An 18,233-nucleotide genomic window follows, 5' to 3' on the forward strand; every position below is an offset into this window, starting at 1 on the left:
GCTGTGACATCATGGTTACTTTCATTGGATTTTTTTTTTTTTAATGTGAGGTTTATTTTTGAAGCTGAATCAGCCTGGAATACCAACATGTCTACAGGCCTTTAGGCAACATGCTAGTCTAGCCACAATGAGAGAAGCTTTACTTCTCCAATAAATAATCTGTTTTTATAAGGAACCTCAACCAAAACATATTTATTTATTTATTTATTTATTTATTTATTTATTTATTTATTTATTGCTGGGATGGATATTTCTATCTTGTTTTTTTTTTTTAAATTCTACAACTGTTTGTCCTGGTTGATTTTAAAAAAAGAAAATCAAACCACTTCAGTCCTGTCAGTGGTCTTTGATGACTGTATACTGCAGTAGGAATATTGACTGGCCATCCTTCTCTTCATGATGAGCCTCCTTGTGACCTATAGTATATTTAATATGCTCAACAGAAAGAGGCCTCTTGGCACAGGACACGCCAGCAGCAGCCCTTTAATGTTAGCAACCGTCAGAGCTTTGATTTTCTGATTGATGAGTAAGGTCGGTGCAACAGCACAACGACACCACTGGTCATCTCGGCCCTTTTTCCACAACAGGAAACATCTCCTATATTAACACGGCGAAGCAGCGCTGCCCCTCAGACCCTCAGCAGCTTCCACATCAACCCGTTTGAAACTGTGTATCTACAAGAAATACCTCACGGCTACAAATGTACAGAATAAACAGTACATATGTAACACATAGAGACTGAGCAGGATGGAGGACAACAAGTATAGGACGTTTTTTCGGTCCACTAGCCAGGATGAAAGAGAGAAACTGAAAAGTAGCAGGCAGTTTATCTGCAGGATCACCAACCTGCTCACTACACCTGTAGTTTTTGATATTTCAAAAGAGGTTGTCAGTTTATTAGGTACACACAAAGCTCAAACTCAGTGTAATACAACATCGCTGCAGTAAACGCTAACTTCGTGAAGCTTATAGTGTTGAGTTGTTCAGAGGAAGTAGTTTGTGGTGCTGTTGAGTTATACATGGAGGCGTTTCTAATATTTTGCAATATCATCATTTACATCAACAAGGGCACAAATATTAGAAAGACCTCTCAGTGAAAAGCAATACAATTATACAGCACCACAAAGTACAGCCTCCAATATGACCACTGAGTTGCATTGGTAACACTCTAGCATTCATAAGCAGTAGGGATGTAAGAAAATATAGAAAAAAATCGAATATTGCGATATTATGTTTTGTGATACTGTATCGATTCTCAAAAACACTATTGATTTTTAATTAATAGTTTACAGTTTAGTCAATACTTTATTTCACTTTCAAAGAGATGCGCCCTCTCAGTGTATGTAACCTCTCAAACTACTGCTATGATGGTGGATGTTACAGCGACTGTGATAAATGCAAATGTAGATCCCACTGTTCTGATTGCATAAAAAAAGATTTTATGCATATGGCAGTGTGTTATTTATATTATGATAGTTTTCCTAAAATTAGATTTAAAAAATCACAATATATTGACTTGTTTGCATGTGATGCAAAACAAATTTTCATGTGAACGGACAATAACTTTTTATCTTATTTTATCTTAAACATTTAATAAAGGGTTACAACACACTATAATGTAGCTCTAAGCAGATAAATGTTGCATTTATCAAAAACTATACTCCTCCTATGGGCTCTCCCATACAGTAAGTGGTAAGGATCCTGTATAAACAGATAATGAATAACTGAATATAGTAAAACACAGTTGTATTAACATAAAATATATCATCAGAGCAGAAGTTATAATTGTTGCCAAATAGTAGGGGTAGAAGAAAATGTCGAAAATATTGAGTATTGCAATATAGTTTTTTGTGATTCTGAATCGATTCTCAAAACCACCATTTTTAAATAATAGTTTACATGCAAAGATTAACTCTGTCAATATTTTATTTCATTTGCAAAGAGATTTGTCCTCTCAAAGTCGTGCTATGATGTTGGATGTTACAGGGACTGTGATAAATGCAAAAACAGACCACTGTTCTGATGGCATTTTTCTCAGATTTTATGCATATGATGGTGTGTTATTTATACAACAGTTTTCCTAAAATTAGATTTAAAAAGTTGCAATATATCGCCTTACTTACAGTATTGCAATATAGCACTATATGTTGACATGATATGTATCGTATCACCAGATTCTTGCCAATACACAGCCCTACCAAATAGTGTACATTAATCAACATTTAAAAATGTTCGTATATCTTCTTACAACAACATTACAGTGTGTTATAAACCATTAATCACTGCTTATAAATGCTTAAAGTAAAGTTTTATCATTGTATCAGTTGACTGCATTAGTTTTAGATCAATATATCTAATAAACTGGCAACTGATTGGTATGTGCACATCATAGAGTTTAATGCAGCAGTTGCTACAAAGATATGTTAAAGCTTGAATACCCTAAACAGCCGGGGTCTTCTAAACTAGTTCTACTCTGAAATTCATTTAAATGTACTGTTATTTCCACTTGCCATATGTCTGTATTTATTGTATCTTACTGATTTAATCAATGTTTAGACTGATGGAATAAATGTTTTTGGGACCATTTAGTAGTTAGGGTTAGGTTAGTTCATTTTTAGGGTCTTTGGTTTAGTCTTAGGTGTTTCGTACTGTATAATTCATGCACTTTTTCAAATTTAGACAACGTGATAGTATTTCAAATGTATGTTTACTATCTTCTTAGTGTCTGAGCCCCTATTTTCAAGCTTTAGATATCTTATCAGGGTGTCCCATTTCACATATCTCCATTATGTCCTATGATGATGATGATGTATTGTATCTTAACTGTGTTATCAATAAACTGAAACTCAACTATTTAACTAAAAGCGAGTCTACTTGTAGCTGCAACCTTTGTGATGGATGCAGTATTTTACACCTCAACCACAGGTAACAGGTAATGTATAAATACACCCAGTGGCCACTTTATTAAGTACACCTGTACAATCTAATGCGATGCAATACAACTGTACTGCCGTGAAGTCCGCCTTTATGATGCTCATTATGTTCAGCGGTGCGGTGTAAATTCAATTATACGTTTTAGCATTGAGGTCATAGTTAGACTGGACTGCATTATATTCAAAGGTGTTTCTAATATTCTGCCTCCCTCATGTTTGGAAACTGGGAGGACAGAGATTAGACTTCTCAACAGCCCTCAGTATAATATAGTCCACCTTTAACTATGACCTCAGTAATAAACATACAATTGAATTTACAAATTTACGACAATGAGACCTGAACACGAAGGTAGAATTTATAGCAGATCTTGTTGCATTGAATCGCAATATATAGATTGTATAGGTGTGCCTAATAAAGTGGCTAAAAATGAATTTAGAAACTTGGTTAAAATGCATTATTATTTTTTTCCCTTTTCCTAATAAATGAGCACGAGCTGACGTGAGAAAAAAAAACTCAACTGCAACTAATTGCTCCTTTCATCTATCCAATTAAAAGCAGAATTTTAATCCGAGTAGTTTACTTCTTGTTTTGATAGCTCATCACGTGCCGCAGCCCTTATAATCAGCACAAAAATGTAAGTTATTGCATATTAAAGCAGCACTAGAGAGATGATTCTGATCACTGTCTCCCTACACAAGGCCAAATCCCACAATGCCTGGGCCTATTTGACAACCTCACTAATGGATGTGTTGGTGAAGCTACCTGCTAACTGCTAACGTTTTCAATCTATACCCACTCAGGTGTGTATGTGTGAGAGGGTGTGAGAAGGTTGTTAAAATGGTGCTGGGGATCAATAGGATGTTGTTGTTAGTGAGAGACCTTTCAAGGGAAACATCAGTGAGGTGGCATCACAAGTTGTCATGTGTGATGTTTGTGAAATGTATCTGCAACGTCTCTACCTTCAGCCGCCTGTATAAACAGTCGGCGGCGACAGCTCAGCCTCCCTGAATTCTCTGTGATGAAACAGCTCGGTTGCATGAGGTAATCTCACCCTTACCCAAATGAGATGGTAATGCCTTCACTCAGGGAATTCAGCAACACGCAGCAGCACCTAGAAGGAGGCTGTGCAACTCAAATGGGACTAATAATAGAGCCTGCGTTCTCTTAACTCGGAAATCTATATTATACGCTTCAAAAATGAGATCAACTATATGGGTCAGTGGGATTTCTGTGAGAAGAAAAAAAATGCAAACCAAAAGGAAATATGCTCTGCTGACAACAGATCTGAGGAACGCAGTAGCTAATAAGAAAATTATTTGGGCAGAGTAACAGCTCAGAACTTTAATTAACAGAGCTGGTTTTAACTGATTGAAAGGGAATACATGTCCACGCTGGTGTGTGCGCGTGAGCCTAATTATTTTCAACCCCTTGATTGTCTAAATAGGCTTTATAAATAAAAGCACAAGTGACTTGAAATGTTCAAAGGAAATTATTTTAGAAATGGGAATGATCAAAGAGCAGTCTTTCATAACTTGTGTGATCTGTGGGCTGGAATACAGGGGGACGCCAGTCCTCCACGCTGCTTTGGCGGCCTAGGTTCAACTTTGGAGGATGCACACACACAAACACGTAAACACACACACACACACACACACACACACACACACACACACGCACACACGCACGCACACACAACATCTGGCTTTCTCAGGAGACAATAAAAGACATTTATTGGCCTCCGCCTCTGCTCAGGCTGTCCACATATTAAACTGAACTAATAGAAAAAACAGCATCAATTAATATTGATGTATATGATATGATATATATAGCATTAATTGCATAATTGTCCCTAGTTAATCCTATTTTATCTGTTCAAAATGTACCTTAAAGGGAGATTTGTCAAGTATTTAATACTCTTATCAACATGGGAGTGGGAAAATATTCTTGCTTTATGCAATTGTATGTATATATTTATTATTGGAAACCAATTGACAACACAAAACAATGACAAATATTGTCCAGGAAACCCTCACAGGTACTGCATTCAGCATAAAACATGTATGGTTAAATCATAACATGGCAAACTCAAGCCCAACAGGCAACAACAGCTGTCAGTGTGTTAGTGTGCTGACTTGACTAGGACTTGCCCCAAACTGCATGTGATTATCAGAAAGTGGTCATGTCTGTAAAGGGGAGACTCGTGGGTACCCGTAGAACCCATTTACATTCACATATCTTGAGGTCAGAGGTCAAGGGACCCCTGTGAATATGGCCTTGCCAGTTTTTCCTCGCCAAAATTCAGCACAAGCGTTATTTAACCTCATTCGCAACAAGAAATAAGGTACCAATGGATTCTTTAGGTTTTCCAGTTTCATATGATGCCAGTATCTTCACTCTCGCTTTAAAACTGAGCCCGCTACAACCTAAAAATAGCAAGTTGCGCTAATACGTTAATGAAATTGTTGGCGTTAAAATGAATATGCATTAATGTGTTACTATAGCATTAACTTTGACAGCCCTAGATATATATATAATATGATATATGACAGATGAGATCATCTATAGGCATCTAAAGTGACGGATTTACAACATGGAATAACAGTTAATCCTGTTTTATTGTGGAGATGAATAATAAAACGTGTTTAGATGATTATGTCATTGACTTCACGTTGCCTCTGGCGTCGTTTTCACATGTGTGTATTACCAACAGCCCACGCTGGCTGCTGATCCTGTTGTTTATGTTACTGCCTGTTATCTTTACTTTACTTGTGCTGATAAAAAGGAAAGTAAATGTACAACATTTCATGCAGAAAAAAAAAGCTTGGTACTTACAGTACAGCTGCGTGGTAACAAGCTGGAGAGAGGGAGTGGCGTTTTTTTTTCCCCCTCCTAGGCTCCTTGGCATTATTCATGGTGCCTCAGATGTGGTATATCTGAATTAAGTTAATGTACAGAGCATAGTTAATGATGTGTTTGATCAAGTGGTAATAATACAAGTCAAATGCATAGTTTTTACTGATTAATTCATAACAGGGGCTCGTTATGCTGGTGCTCTTAAAAGTTTTAGATATTGTACAATTTCAAACAAGATAGCGAGAGAGAGAGCTCTTCTCTTCCACACAACTTCTTCTGTAGAGATCAGACTTTGTTTGGGCGTTGACCTGATATCTGTCAAAGCAGGGTTTTGTATTTCTTATACTGAAGGCGTTGCATTTCCAAGGGAATATGTTCTTTTTGTTGCAGATAAATATTTCTGAGACACACCCCAGTTACACATGTGGATTGCATAATCCTGTCAATTACATAACTGAGAGAGCACTGTGGCATTCACACCACAACAGCACAGATAGTGTAGATACAGTACAGGAGAGGAGAGGAGCGCAGGATAAGTGCTAATTACCTCAGCCATATAAAGGAGCTATATGAAACACTCATTTTTGCATAGGTGATGGGTTTTTGATCCCCTGCTTCTTCCAGATGCCTCGAACACAGGATTATTATTCCCTGCGGACAGAAATAGATGCAGTCAGTTCTGCCTTGTTCTTTTTTGAAAGTCATCTGTGGAAGAGTGCAAACTTCACAGCAGCGATACTGGCACAGTACTGATCCTGGGACAAAAACACTGCAGCTGTTTTTGATGTTAAATGTGTTAAAAGCGCTGGCGCTACACACCTACACATTGTACATCCCATTAGCATATCATAGCATACGTCCAATACAAGGTTAGGCCGCCTCATTGATCATGAAGAAGCCACTCTTAAATCCGTTACCTGGGCTCCTCAAAGCATCACTAGCGGCTAATTACTCTCTCTCATGCCCCCTTTAGCCTGTGGCTAATGATAAACTATTCCCATCAATACTTGTTAAACTTCAGAGGGACCTAAATGACACTTTGGATTATTTTATTGATGACTGTAAACAAATAAAGCAACAGTAGGTAATTTCTTCCTGTTGCCTCCGTGCCATGAGAGCGCTTCTGTCTTGCACTTCGGGGTCAACACCACACCAAATCACATTTGTCCCCTCCATTAACGTCACAGCCTTAAAGCAACATATCATCACAGTGCGGAGCTTGGTCTAACTGTAATTGAAAAGGCCCAAGGGGAATTCCTGGGCTGTGTGTGTGTGGGGCCTCCTAACCCCCGTCACCCTACATCCATCATTGTAGAGTTAGGCCCTGGGGTGTTCTTGTAGCGCTGGAGGTTAACAGTGAGATCGCCATGCGTCCTCACTTACAGCGCTCTAAAATGTGGCCCCCGTGAGGCCCCCAGGACCGCTACTGACACTACACATCGGCTGAAAACGACACACATGTCAAGTGTATGTTAATTTGGCGGCCACATACTAATGAGTACGAGCCGGAGCGCGCCGACGCGTCCGTGTTCAGCGAATGGACGGACTTCAATGGGGATGTGATCAGAAACAGAATCCTTCCTTCAGATGTCGAGTTCACAGGCTTGATTACACAGCCGCCTTGCAATGCATACTGCAACAGATAAAATTAAACACTCGCGATTACTCGCCGCTTTGAAACACCCTGGATCGTGATCAATGTGATCTCTCTTTTTTTTTAAGTTCAACCTCAAACGACAGAGATTTGAGAAATCATAAAAAAAAAAGTATTCAAATGCAGTATCTCACAACATGACCGAATCGCTGCTAATGAAATGTGATAGTTTTGAGAGACGGCAAAGACAACAGGCACTTAGGGTCTCTGCACTGTTTTTTTTTTGTACAAATCTAAGGCATTGCGCTCTTTAGGCGTCGTGATCAAAGCCTTTATAACATTTTCTAACAAACGCTTCAAATGCATTCAGTAAATCATTAAGCAGAGGCTCTAAAAATCTAACTGATAATTTCTCAAAGATCATGTAGAACTGTAAAGAAGCACAGATGAAGATAAAGGCATCAATTCCTGCTCCAACGTTGCAGATTTAAGCATATTCATCTGGCTCTTCACATACATGAAAGCTAGCAGCTGCCCTTGCCAGGGAGTGGAGGACATTAAGGCTCAGCCCTGGTTGATCTCTGATGACAAGGGTCTGGAGGAGGGATTAGAAGCAAGGGGACCAAAGTTATGGTCATTCCCTTAAAAGGATGGCACTGCATCTCATAGGCCTGGAGCTTACAGGAGTTGAAAGATCTTCAAAGGTCTGCTCACCCCACTCAACCTACTCTAACTCCCAAAAACACCTTGGATGTATGAATTTTTGAAAGATGTGGACTTTTACAAACATTATTTATTTTCCTTTTTGCATTGCGACAACAACATACTGCAGGCCATATCTAAAAAACTTTCGCTCTCAGTTTGTTATTGAGATAAATCATTGTCAGATACCTCCTGAGCTCACAGGAGACGATTAAAGCCTCCATGATATCTCAGAAAACTGGCTCATCAGAAAATGTCAAAATATCTGTTATGTAAGGCATGGATAATAAATGAAAAAAGAAAAAGAAAAAAAAAAGAGAACTATCCACAGGGGTAGATTGCAATGCATCAAAAGACAATTATGCATTAGATATGAGGAGAGGCGGGGCCTTTCCCTCTATCCCGTTGCATATCGGCTGCTCAGCCATACTCAGTTTTTTGGCGAATTCTGCAACAATAGTGGAAGAGCTGAGTGTTGGAGGGGCTTGGGCTTAAGTTGACAGTGGAGCGACCGTTGGGGAGAGTGAATAGGAGCCTGGTTTAATAAGCCCTGGTACAGGCTGGACTACACAGGGGGCTGGCACCGCTGAAATCAGAAAAACTGCAGTGCAGATGAAGATGAGAAAGAAATCGAAAGAATCAGTGTGGTTAAATCAGAATAGCACAGCGCTGGGACTGTATATTCATCATTTTATGGTTTGTAAACACATTAAACACGTAATGATTGCATTGTCTTACATAAGAGCCCCGCTTCTGACGGTGTGTTTTAAAAGATTATTAATTGTCGAGCTGTCAAATTAACACCGGCTTAGACATGAAACAGATTACCTTACTAATGTTCTCAGAGAAGAACAAGTGACATGAGCTGCACACTCCACCGTTTCATCTGCGTATTGACAGTTCAATCTCTTCCTTTAGAATCAATCTTTGTTCATTGTTAGTTGCCCTCAGCGTGCATTGTTAGCATCATTGAAGCCAAACCCCTCAGTAGCTCAAACTGGAAAGAGAATGTGAAATGGTTTTTTTTCAAAGCAGCAGCAGTGCCGCTGCATCCAGTTTTGCCATGTGGGGTTGCAATTGTCCACAGAGAGAGGGAAGCAGACATGTGAGTCAAGTTGCATGTTTGGGGGGAGAATCTGGCGGAGGACACCTACTTACCATGGAGCCACACTGGCAGAGATTAGGGGGCCGTCATGAAGGAGCCATAGAGGGTGAAGATAGCCAGGAGCTGCAGGGATAGAGATAGATGAGACGGAGGAACAAGAGGACCTGGCAAAAAAAAAAGGGGAGGGGGGCACAGAGGGGTGGATGAAAAGAAAGCAAGTTGGGGAGCAACAGCACCACTGGCTTGACCTGGGGAGGATGGGGGGGGAAAAGCCAGAGATCCAATTAAAATCACACTTGGTCAGTTGGAGTCAACGCTGACACAGCCGCTCCAGCCCAGCTCTTAAGCCTTTGGAAAAAGTATGGAAGCGGCACAGTGTAAGTTACGCAAGATGTCATACATGGTTATGATGATGCATAAAAAACCAAAGATGCGGTGTGACAAAGCAGCCCACCCCCACTGGTACACAGCTGGAGCTCAACCCAAGTATGGCATAACAGAAAACGCAAGGCGGAGGGGGGCAAGATGGCAATTCAATGGATCCCTAGGTGTGGATTTATTTACATTAAATTGATGTATACCCTGTCCAAAATGGCGCCTGCGCTTGTTGCTAGGCAGAGAGCGCAAGAGTAAAGATGGCGGCGGGCAAGTGGCAAACTGGGAAGCGGAGGTCTAATCAGTTGTGATTGCTGGGGGGAAGGGTGTGGCAGGGTTCAATGATTATGGAATAATACCAGGGCTCGGTCAGAACACGCTTACATACTGTAGTCGCAGAAATGCACTGTCCTCGCACAACAAACGGAGAATCTGTCCCCCATATTGCAAACGCAGAGGCTTCTCTGAGCACAAAATAATGTTTGATCCCCTCTATTATGTTTTCTGTGGAGAGATTTACTATTTTTAGAAATAGAGGACAAAAGGGCAGAATGTGGCGGTGCATACAATAGTTGGGGTTTAGAAGATGAGCTCTGAGATAGAGTATCTCGCTTTAAAAACACTGATAGCAGAGTAACACCAAAAGCATTTGATGCAAGCTATTGATAAGGTTGCAATACAAGAGAAAGAGGTCTCATAAATTCCAGTCATCTCACCATTAAAGCACACTGATCAAAGACAACCCAGTTCACCTCAATTTACTGCAGGAAAGAAGCACTTCACAACTGAAATATTTTACCACTTTAAATGATCCATCTTAGACCATATCACACCGCTTAACACTAAATTATTATCTTTATCGACCTGAGCAGCAGTCATGCAGCAGCACTTTTCAGGTACACATTCATTACTAAATACAAATACTTTTAAAAAAAATCTTCATCAAAACTGAAATCCAGATGCTGAAACTTACGGATGGCTTTAAGAAAAGCTAAAAGTGAAAATTATCTGCAGTCAACCTCAAAGGGGATTTGCAAAAATGCATCATGAAAAATATCAGACTGTCCCTACAAATGTATCCCAACATACACTTTTAGCCAACGCATAAACAAGTTCATCACAGCTTTGCAAAATCTCCAGAACAATTACACATAAAATGTGTTTACAGCGTAATGTTTCACTCGTAAATATAACACAGGATTAAAACTGTTTTGGGATTTTTTAAAAAAAAATTTTAATATAGAAGGATGAATGCTGGAAAAAAATGAATACAAGCGTCTTGTCACTATCTTGCTTATATTTTGTCTCGCAAATAACAGCAGCGTCCTCTGAACCTTCATTGTATTAATATAGTAAAACATCTCCTAATGCAGCCTTGGAGCATTTACCTCATGTATTTTAGTGGCCATCCAGACAACTGTCCCTCCATCAAATCCTTTCACTGGAATAAAGAACATCCTTATTACAGCTAGTATACATTTCAAAGAGATGTAAAAATTAATGCTCTTTTGACCTGATTTCCTTTTGATATGTGTGAAGCAAATTGGTATATACAATGGCAGTCATCATCCGTATGTTTAAAGGTATAAAATGCTGACATCCATACATACAGGTACAAAGTATTAAAGCTCTGCTACTGGCAGTGGAGCAGTCATTCATGACCTTATTCATCATAAGCATGACCCATACGACCTCCACAATAATCAAGCAGTAGTTTCCTGAGCAGGACGTGGACAGACCCTCACTGTAATGTCCCATTAACTGTACTTCAACCTGCTCACTCACTTCCCAATTACTCTCCCTGTTAACTAAGTAATATTGTTAGAGAGAGGAATCATTTTTTAGACCCAGGAAACAGGGAGAATGAGCTGCACGACAATAATAACTTCAGCTCTGCACCATGCAGGACTAATAGTGAAACTGAATTCGAGCTCAGTCAAGGCTTCAAACAGAAACCTACACAGCTTATTCCTCTAAAATAATGAGGCGTTTGTTGAAATTTACATTCCAGAAGGTACAATAAACAAGCAAAACATGAAGAAATATGTCAGCGAAACTGTAACTTATAGGGTGAGTGGAGCAAACATTTTGCTATTAGCAGTGTGTGCATCCAGAAATGGAAAACTAACATCTCTCTTTTCCCCCTCCCAACTTTTTCAACTTTTATTAATAGCCAAAAGGAAACAGAACACCACTTATCTGTACTATCTTGGTGGTATTGTGATTTTTTTGAATAGGGAAATTAAGAAAATATCAATTCAGACTCAAAGTGAGGAGCTTAAAAAATTCTTTGAATGTATGAGCCTTTATTTTTCTGTTTGTAGTATGAATAGAATAGTGGTAGGAATAATAATGGAGCGTTTATTTATTAGTGTTTTGGACAATACAATATTTTGCAGCTACATGAGTCATACTTGTGTTTGCAGCTTGGTTACCTTTAAGTTTTTAGAGTGTTGAGTGACAGAAAGACAGAGGGACAGAAATCGAATGAAAATATATATATATATAAAAATGATTAATAGGATATAATAAAAAGCAACATTTTCTTGAAGAGGAAGCAAAAAGCACACGAGGACACGCCTCGTTGAAGGACAGAATGCGCGTGACCTTGTGGCAAATACACCTGTATCCCAAAAAAAACGCGCATGCATGGCGCAGTTAAAGAAAATTAAAAATCAGATTGAAAAATGTAACGCTATTTTGTCGTGAGAGCCGTTTGTTGTGCAGAGTTTAGTAGTTTATTACATGTTGCTGTTCACTTACAGCAGATTTACCCCAATAAACCACTTCAATACCTTTTTGTGTGACCAGTTCCTGACAACTAGAAACACTGAATATCAGAACACCCGCTGCATTAGTTTGCACAAAATTGCAAAACCTGCAAATATGGCATGTGCTTTTTTAGAAAGTATAGAATTAGAAATAAAAAAATAAATTAAAAAAAAGTGATGAAAATGCATTGATTGGGTTTAACCACACACGCCTGATCAAAGAGAATATAGACACTTTAATAAAATATAGAATACATAATTAATTATACAGTAGGCTTATGTACAGTAGAACTGTATGCTAATTAAACGTTTTTAATAGTATCACGAACACTGGTTTATGCTCACACTGGTCTTACTTTGCACAGATATGTGAAATATACATATAATACAAACAAGAATGTGTAATGGAAAAAGGGGGCGAAAAAAAGTGAAAAAGAAAAAACCTACTGAGCCTCGCAGTATTTTAATTACAGACAAATCATGCTTCAGGCTCCATCACGGACTCCAAAACTGAACTTGAGAAAAAGATCTTTCTGATATTTATTTCATCTTAGCCAACATACATAAAGACATGAATAATGTTTTCTATCTTTCCCGACATTACATCTATAGTTTACATTCAACAAAGACCCCTATAAACTTTAAGGGCTACATTCACATCTCCTTTTGACTTTTCCTATAAAGTTCAGAAGAATCAACACGTCCAATAAATCCTTAAGATAGATATCTTTAATAATTACGCAACACAGCGAACAATTAGGCATAAAACACTTTTTAAAAGTTCCTCTAACCCACATGTGGCTATAGAGCCAAACCAACCAAACAAGGCCTCACAACAACAAATAAAGCTCTCCACATTGCGCAATGCAACATTTCAACAGGGATGACTTGTCACAAAATATTTCATACAACACTCACAAAAAATACAGAGAGTAATAAGAGACACAGCTGTAAAGTGTTTATAGGCTATAACATGAAGAAAAAAAAAAAAACAGGCCCAGAAAAAAAAAAAAAAAAAAAAATAGGTCGCCTAGCTTTGTGTGTGTGTGTGTGTGTGTGTGTGTGTGTGTGTGTGTGTGTGTGTGTGTGTCCCAACAGGAACTCAGAGAGACGGGATGTTGTTACACTGCTTTGGTGGGAAGGAGTCCACGCCGCTGTGGCATGTGTACCATCCATTCACGATGCTTTTCTGAAAGGGAGAAGAAGTGGAGGGGAAAGTCCTTGAGCTCTGGGCGAAAGAGTGACCCGACTGGCCGCAGTGGTACTGGGAGGACTGGTGGGACCTGTAGCTGCCTCTCTGCAGCAGCAAAGGCTCCAAGAGAGGCTGCGACCTGTAGTCCAAACTGCTGTCAGTGTACACTGTGTGATGGAAACGTGACCTCGGGGTCGACTCGTCTCGACTCTCTGGAGACATGGGGACATCTTGGGTCGAGGTGGTGGGAGGCTGATGTGGAGGGCTGATGTGGAGGGCTCCATTATCTGGGTCTCGGGTTGACCTGGTGACCTCTGCAGCAGTGTCACCTTGACGCGCGTCGTCGTCGCCTGTTTTGGTGACCTTGTTGCTGTGCAGCTTCATGTGCTTGCGCAGAGAGCTCGGGTGGGTGTAACACTTGTCGCAGCCTCTGACCTTGCACGTGTAGGGTTTGTCGCTGGAGTGCACGTGAGAGTGCTTCTTTCGGTCGCTGCTGTTCGCAAACCTCCGGTTGCAGCCCTCGAACTCACATTTAAACGGTTTCTCACCTAAAAAAACGTGCAAAAGAGAGAAATGACGTGCGGAGTTACGAAAGTGCTTAAAGGTCCCATATTATGCTCATTTTCAGGTTCATACTTGTATTTTGTGTTTTTACTAGAACATGTTTACGTGGTGTAATGTTAAAAAAAAACAGTATGTTTCTCATTATATCTGCCTGAATATACCTGCATTTACCCTCCTGTCTGAAACGCTCCATTTTCGGAATTGCAACTGAATTGCAATGGAATTGTGTTGCTAGGCAACAGTTTCGGTCCATGTTTACTTCCTGTCAGCTGATGTTATTTACTTACACTGCAACCAGGATATAAACTGGGACACATTTAGAATGTTTATGTTTAAAACCGTGAAATGCTCTAAATATTGTATATTTGTGACCTCACAAATGGACAGAAATCTCAGCGGCTTGTTTCAAACGCACAATTACTGAATACGGGCTGTGTGTATTTCTCGGTATATTGAGCGCTTCGATACTTTCACAGTATTTATAAAGCATTTATAAAGCACCTGTTTTATAATGTAAAAGACCGGAAAATCTCACTTTTTACAATATGGGACCTTTAACAGGCCCCGTGCATCATGCTCTTTGTGGCCATATATATGCTCATACTGACGCAGCTTAGTGCACTCCATATTCCATATCACTATGTGGAAATGTGAGTCTGCAAAACAAAACAAAATGCACAACCAGGCTTCTATCTATAACCATCAGCTTCCAACCAGTGACTCTGCAATACGTGTTTAAAAACGCCACATTCTTTATAGCAAATTGTTCCTAATGTGCAAAAAAAAAAAAATGCAAATGACAAGAGTTCAAACTAGTTGCTGAAACTTTGGCGCAGTCCTGATCGCAACAAGTGAGGCGGACTAGATGATCAACAAGGCTGCAGTTTAAACATGCATTACATTATGATAAACCTGCCACAGCAAATGCAAAGATTTGTTTAAAGGGAGTTATCATGCATTGAATGAATTATGGCTATCAAGATGCTAATTGATCTTTCTTGCACTAAATTGCCTGCAGCTGCGCACCGTCCCTCCTGCACACACACACACACACACACACACACACACTGATGGATGTAGCGGACAGCCAGGAAGAGCTGGACACCATAAATAATACTTAAATAGTTTCTGTTAAATCAGCCTTTTTGCAGGCCCAAATGGATGTCCTGTCTTTTGGAATTTCAAAGAAATGTTAATATATTTCTCTGACATAAATTATGTCTAATTAACACACTACGCATGTGCAGTAATAGCAAATGCCATTAAGGCAAACCCTTTTTTTCTGTCTCTATTCTCTTTGCTTTCATTAGTAAAACAATTTAACAGCACAACTGTTAAACCAAAAGGGAGCGCCTAATATTGTCTCTTTCTCTGAGGGCCATTCACTTCATTCGTTAATTATTTTTTTTCAATTGAAATGCCTGCATTTCAGTATCAGTACACCTTGTGAGATCTACTGCAATTCCTATGTAAAAAAATAAGAATAAAATAAGATAGCACAGTAAATCTTTTTTTTTCTTTATAGAAAATATTAGATTCTGCTCAATGGGGGCATATAAGGAAAGGCCCAAAGAAAAACAGTTTTAAAATGAAATACATTGTATGACATAATTGCACAAGTGCTTTAAGGCAAATAAAGTGATGGCAATTTAAACATAAAGCAATAAATAAATAAATCAGCTTTTTAGAAATATGACTCATTTTGTTTGTATTTATAATCAATCATCATTTTGCTGAGTGAGGTCAGCTCACCTTGTTATTTCCTCCTACATCACTGTGTGATGTGCTCAGCTAGAGATGAGTCCCTGGGAGGCAGAGAGCGCGTAACGGCTACGTCACAGCTCTCCGGTGTCCCAGCATTTATTTAATAATTTCACTGAATGAAGTGGGAGAGGCACCCTAACCACTAGGCCTGCACACTGGCTCACTACTCTACTCATCTGTTGGTGCCTGCATGGAGCCTCAACATGCTTCTACTACTGCAAAAACATGCAGCCAAATAACAGAGACGGCAGCAACATTTTTATAACAATGTGGGCCTAAATAACACAGCACAGTGTAATAATAATAATAATTATGATAACAATAATAATAATAGGTCAATAATAATAATAATAATAATAATGTGACACAATTGGCAAACGTCCATATTATTATTTAATAATGAAAAATATATATTTTTGTATATGTGTTCACACAGATAAACACTGCAAAACTCATATATTATAAATAAATAAATATTAATGAAATAGTTTGTGTTGGAAGTTGCAAAATAATGACAGCATTTTTTATTAAAATATCACAAAATATATTATTATTATTCTCATCATAATAAATATTATCAAAATAAAATTGATTTATGATTATTTAACTAACCTGTGTGAGTCCTCTTGTGGATCTTAAGATTTTCTGATCGTGCAAAAACTTTCTCACAGCCGTGAAATGGGCATGGAAAGGGCTTTTCCCCTGTGTGCACTCTGACGTGGTTCACCAGCTTGTATTTGGCTTTGAAAGGCTTCCTGTCCCTCGCACAGTTCTCCCAGTAACACACATACTCGGAGTGATCTGGTCCTCCGACGTGCTCCACTGTCATGTGGGTGACAAGTTCATACATGGTCCCGAAGGCTCTGGAGCAGGAGGACAGCAGCAGCTTCCCAGCAGCCCCCTCTTCATGACCATCATCACACCACCTGCACACCAGCTCGTGCTTTACTATTTGTTTGGAGGAGCACCTGAGGAACGCGTCTCCTCCTCCTCCTCCTGCACGCTGGATTGCCATGTTGAGGGGTTTGTACAGACCCAGGAATTGGGAGACGAGCTGCTGCTGCTGGCTGTTTCCCTTGGGGTGGATAGTTTGGCCATAAGGTGCATGCGTCCGGCTGAGCAGGTCTCCAGGTAAACCCAGCATCATCTGGCTGCCGAAATCTCGAGATGCATCCGTGATGGTGGTGGTGGAGGCGTGGGCCTGCTGCTCCTGGTAGCTGGAGGAGAAAAAAGCTCTGTTGTCCCTGTAGCCTGCAAAGTCACGATACCTTGCAATCCCTCCATGATGTTGGTGGTTAGCTCTTGATGCCAGTTGATCAGTGACGGGTGGCATGCCGGCTCCAGAGAGATTGGCTCCAATGATAATGCCCCTAGGGCTGTGGCTGGGGTATCCAGAGTCTGCAAAAGTGGAGTGGTCAACATATGCACTGGACCTCGTCTCAGGGTAGTCTCGCAAATTGTGCGAGGGGCAGAGTTTTAAGGAAGTGCCAGTGGGGAGTCCCATGTGCTCTCCTGCCAAAGGTGGCAGCACCACGCTGGGTTCAGTATTGCTCTCTCCAGGGTTGACGCAAGAGAGAGGGCAGCCACTAAACCTCGAAAGGCTTGTCATGTTTTTTTTGTTGTGAGTTTTGCTATGAGTTTTTTTTTTTTTTTTTGCAAAAATCAAACTAAATTCAGGATGCACCCAGAACCAGAAATCCCACTCTCTCCATTTTTCTCCCTTGTTTGTAGCCTATATCATCATGTGCAATAATTCTTAGGACTGAATTGCGTTAAAGAAGTTGGTGGGAGTCCCATAGCCGTTCACTTTGCCCTTCTTGATTTTGTGGCAATAACCGTGGTAGTAAAAAAAAAAAATGCTTCGAAGCAGGCCATGGTGCAATATAAAAGCACAGCAGGCAAACCTGCTTTTAAAAAGGGAGCTTTGGGATTGGTTGGAATGCGCGCTGATTGACAGGCGCTGGGTTTGTTTTAAAAGGGACACGCAGGCGTTTCACCGCACGACTCCCTTTTTCAAATATCGCAGAGAAAAACGCTTTGAAATGTGCCGCGATACTTTGCAAATATTGCTTGCCTCTTTAAACTCCAGGCGCCTTCTCACAGGTTTAAAAAAAAAAAACTCTCTACATATGAGGAATGCAAAGCTTAATGTGTAAGCTAATAATACTCATCATCTGATATACCAGTCAAGTGATTAAAAGCACAAAAACACAAGACTATATCACTGGTGTCTTTTCTATATATCGCTGGAATTAATCTTGCCAAAGCTAAAATGTCCCACTAGAATAACAGAGAGGCTGGTCCATAGCGTGTCCAGGCCAATTATTGTCAAGACTTTTCATTTTGAGGGCAGTTTTGAAAACAGTGGAAGTTACAGGA

At 39.8% G+C, this 18,233-nt stretch overlaps 1 protein-coding gene across 13 annotated transcripts in view; it reads right to left on the bottom strand.

Moving 5' to 3' along the window:
- zic6 (zic family member 6) overlaps positions 1–18,233 on the bottom strand; it is a 101,211-nt gene that overhangs the window by 19,647 nt on the left and 63,331 nt on the right. For 6 of the 13 annotated variants that reach the window (XR_005208194.1, XR_005208201.1, XR_005208195.1 and 3 more), the window contains 3 exons: positions 9,242–9,352; positions 6,335–6,438; positions 5,767–5,867 (listed from right to left, as the gene is read on the bottom strand). Coding sequence is in view for 1 of the 13 variants with exons in the window: in XM_037780269.1 (XP_037636197.1) it covers positions 13,437–14,074; positions 16,467–17,463 (1,635 nt within the window). In the remaining 12 variants the exon portion in view is untranslated. Of the gene's footprint in view, positions 1–5,766; positions 5,868–6,334; positions 6,439–9,241; positions 9,353–12,850; positions 14,075–16,466; positions 17,946–18,233 lie in introns of those variants that run through there. The other 7 variants (XR_005208200.1, XR_005208202.1, XR_005208203.1 and 4 more) reach the window with 6 other exon arrangements.

This window comes from Sebastes umbrosus, chromosome 9, assembly GCF_015220745.1.
Source record: "Sebastes umbrosus isolate fSebUmb1 chromosome 9, fSebUmb1.pri, whole genome shotgun sequence".
NCBI lineage: Eukaryota > Metazoa > Chordata > Actinopteri > Perciformes > Sebastidae > Sebastes > Sebastes umbrosus.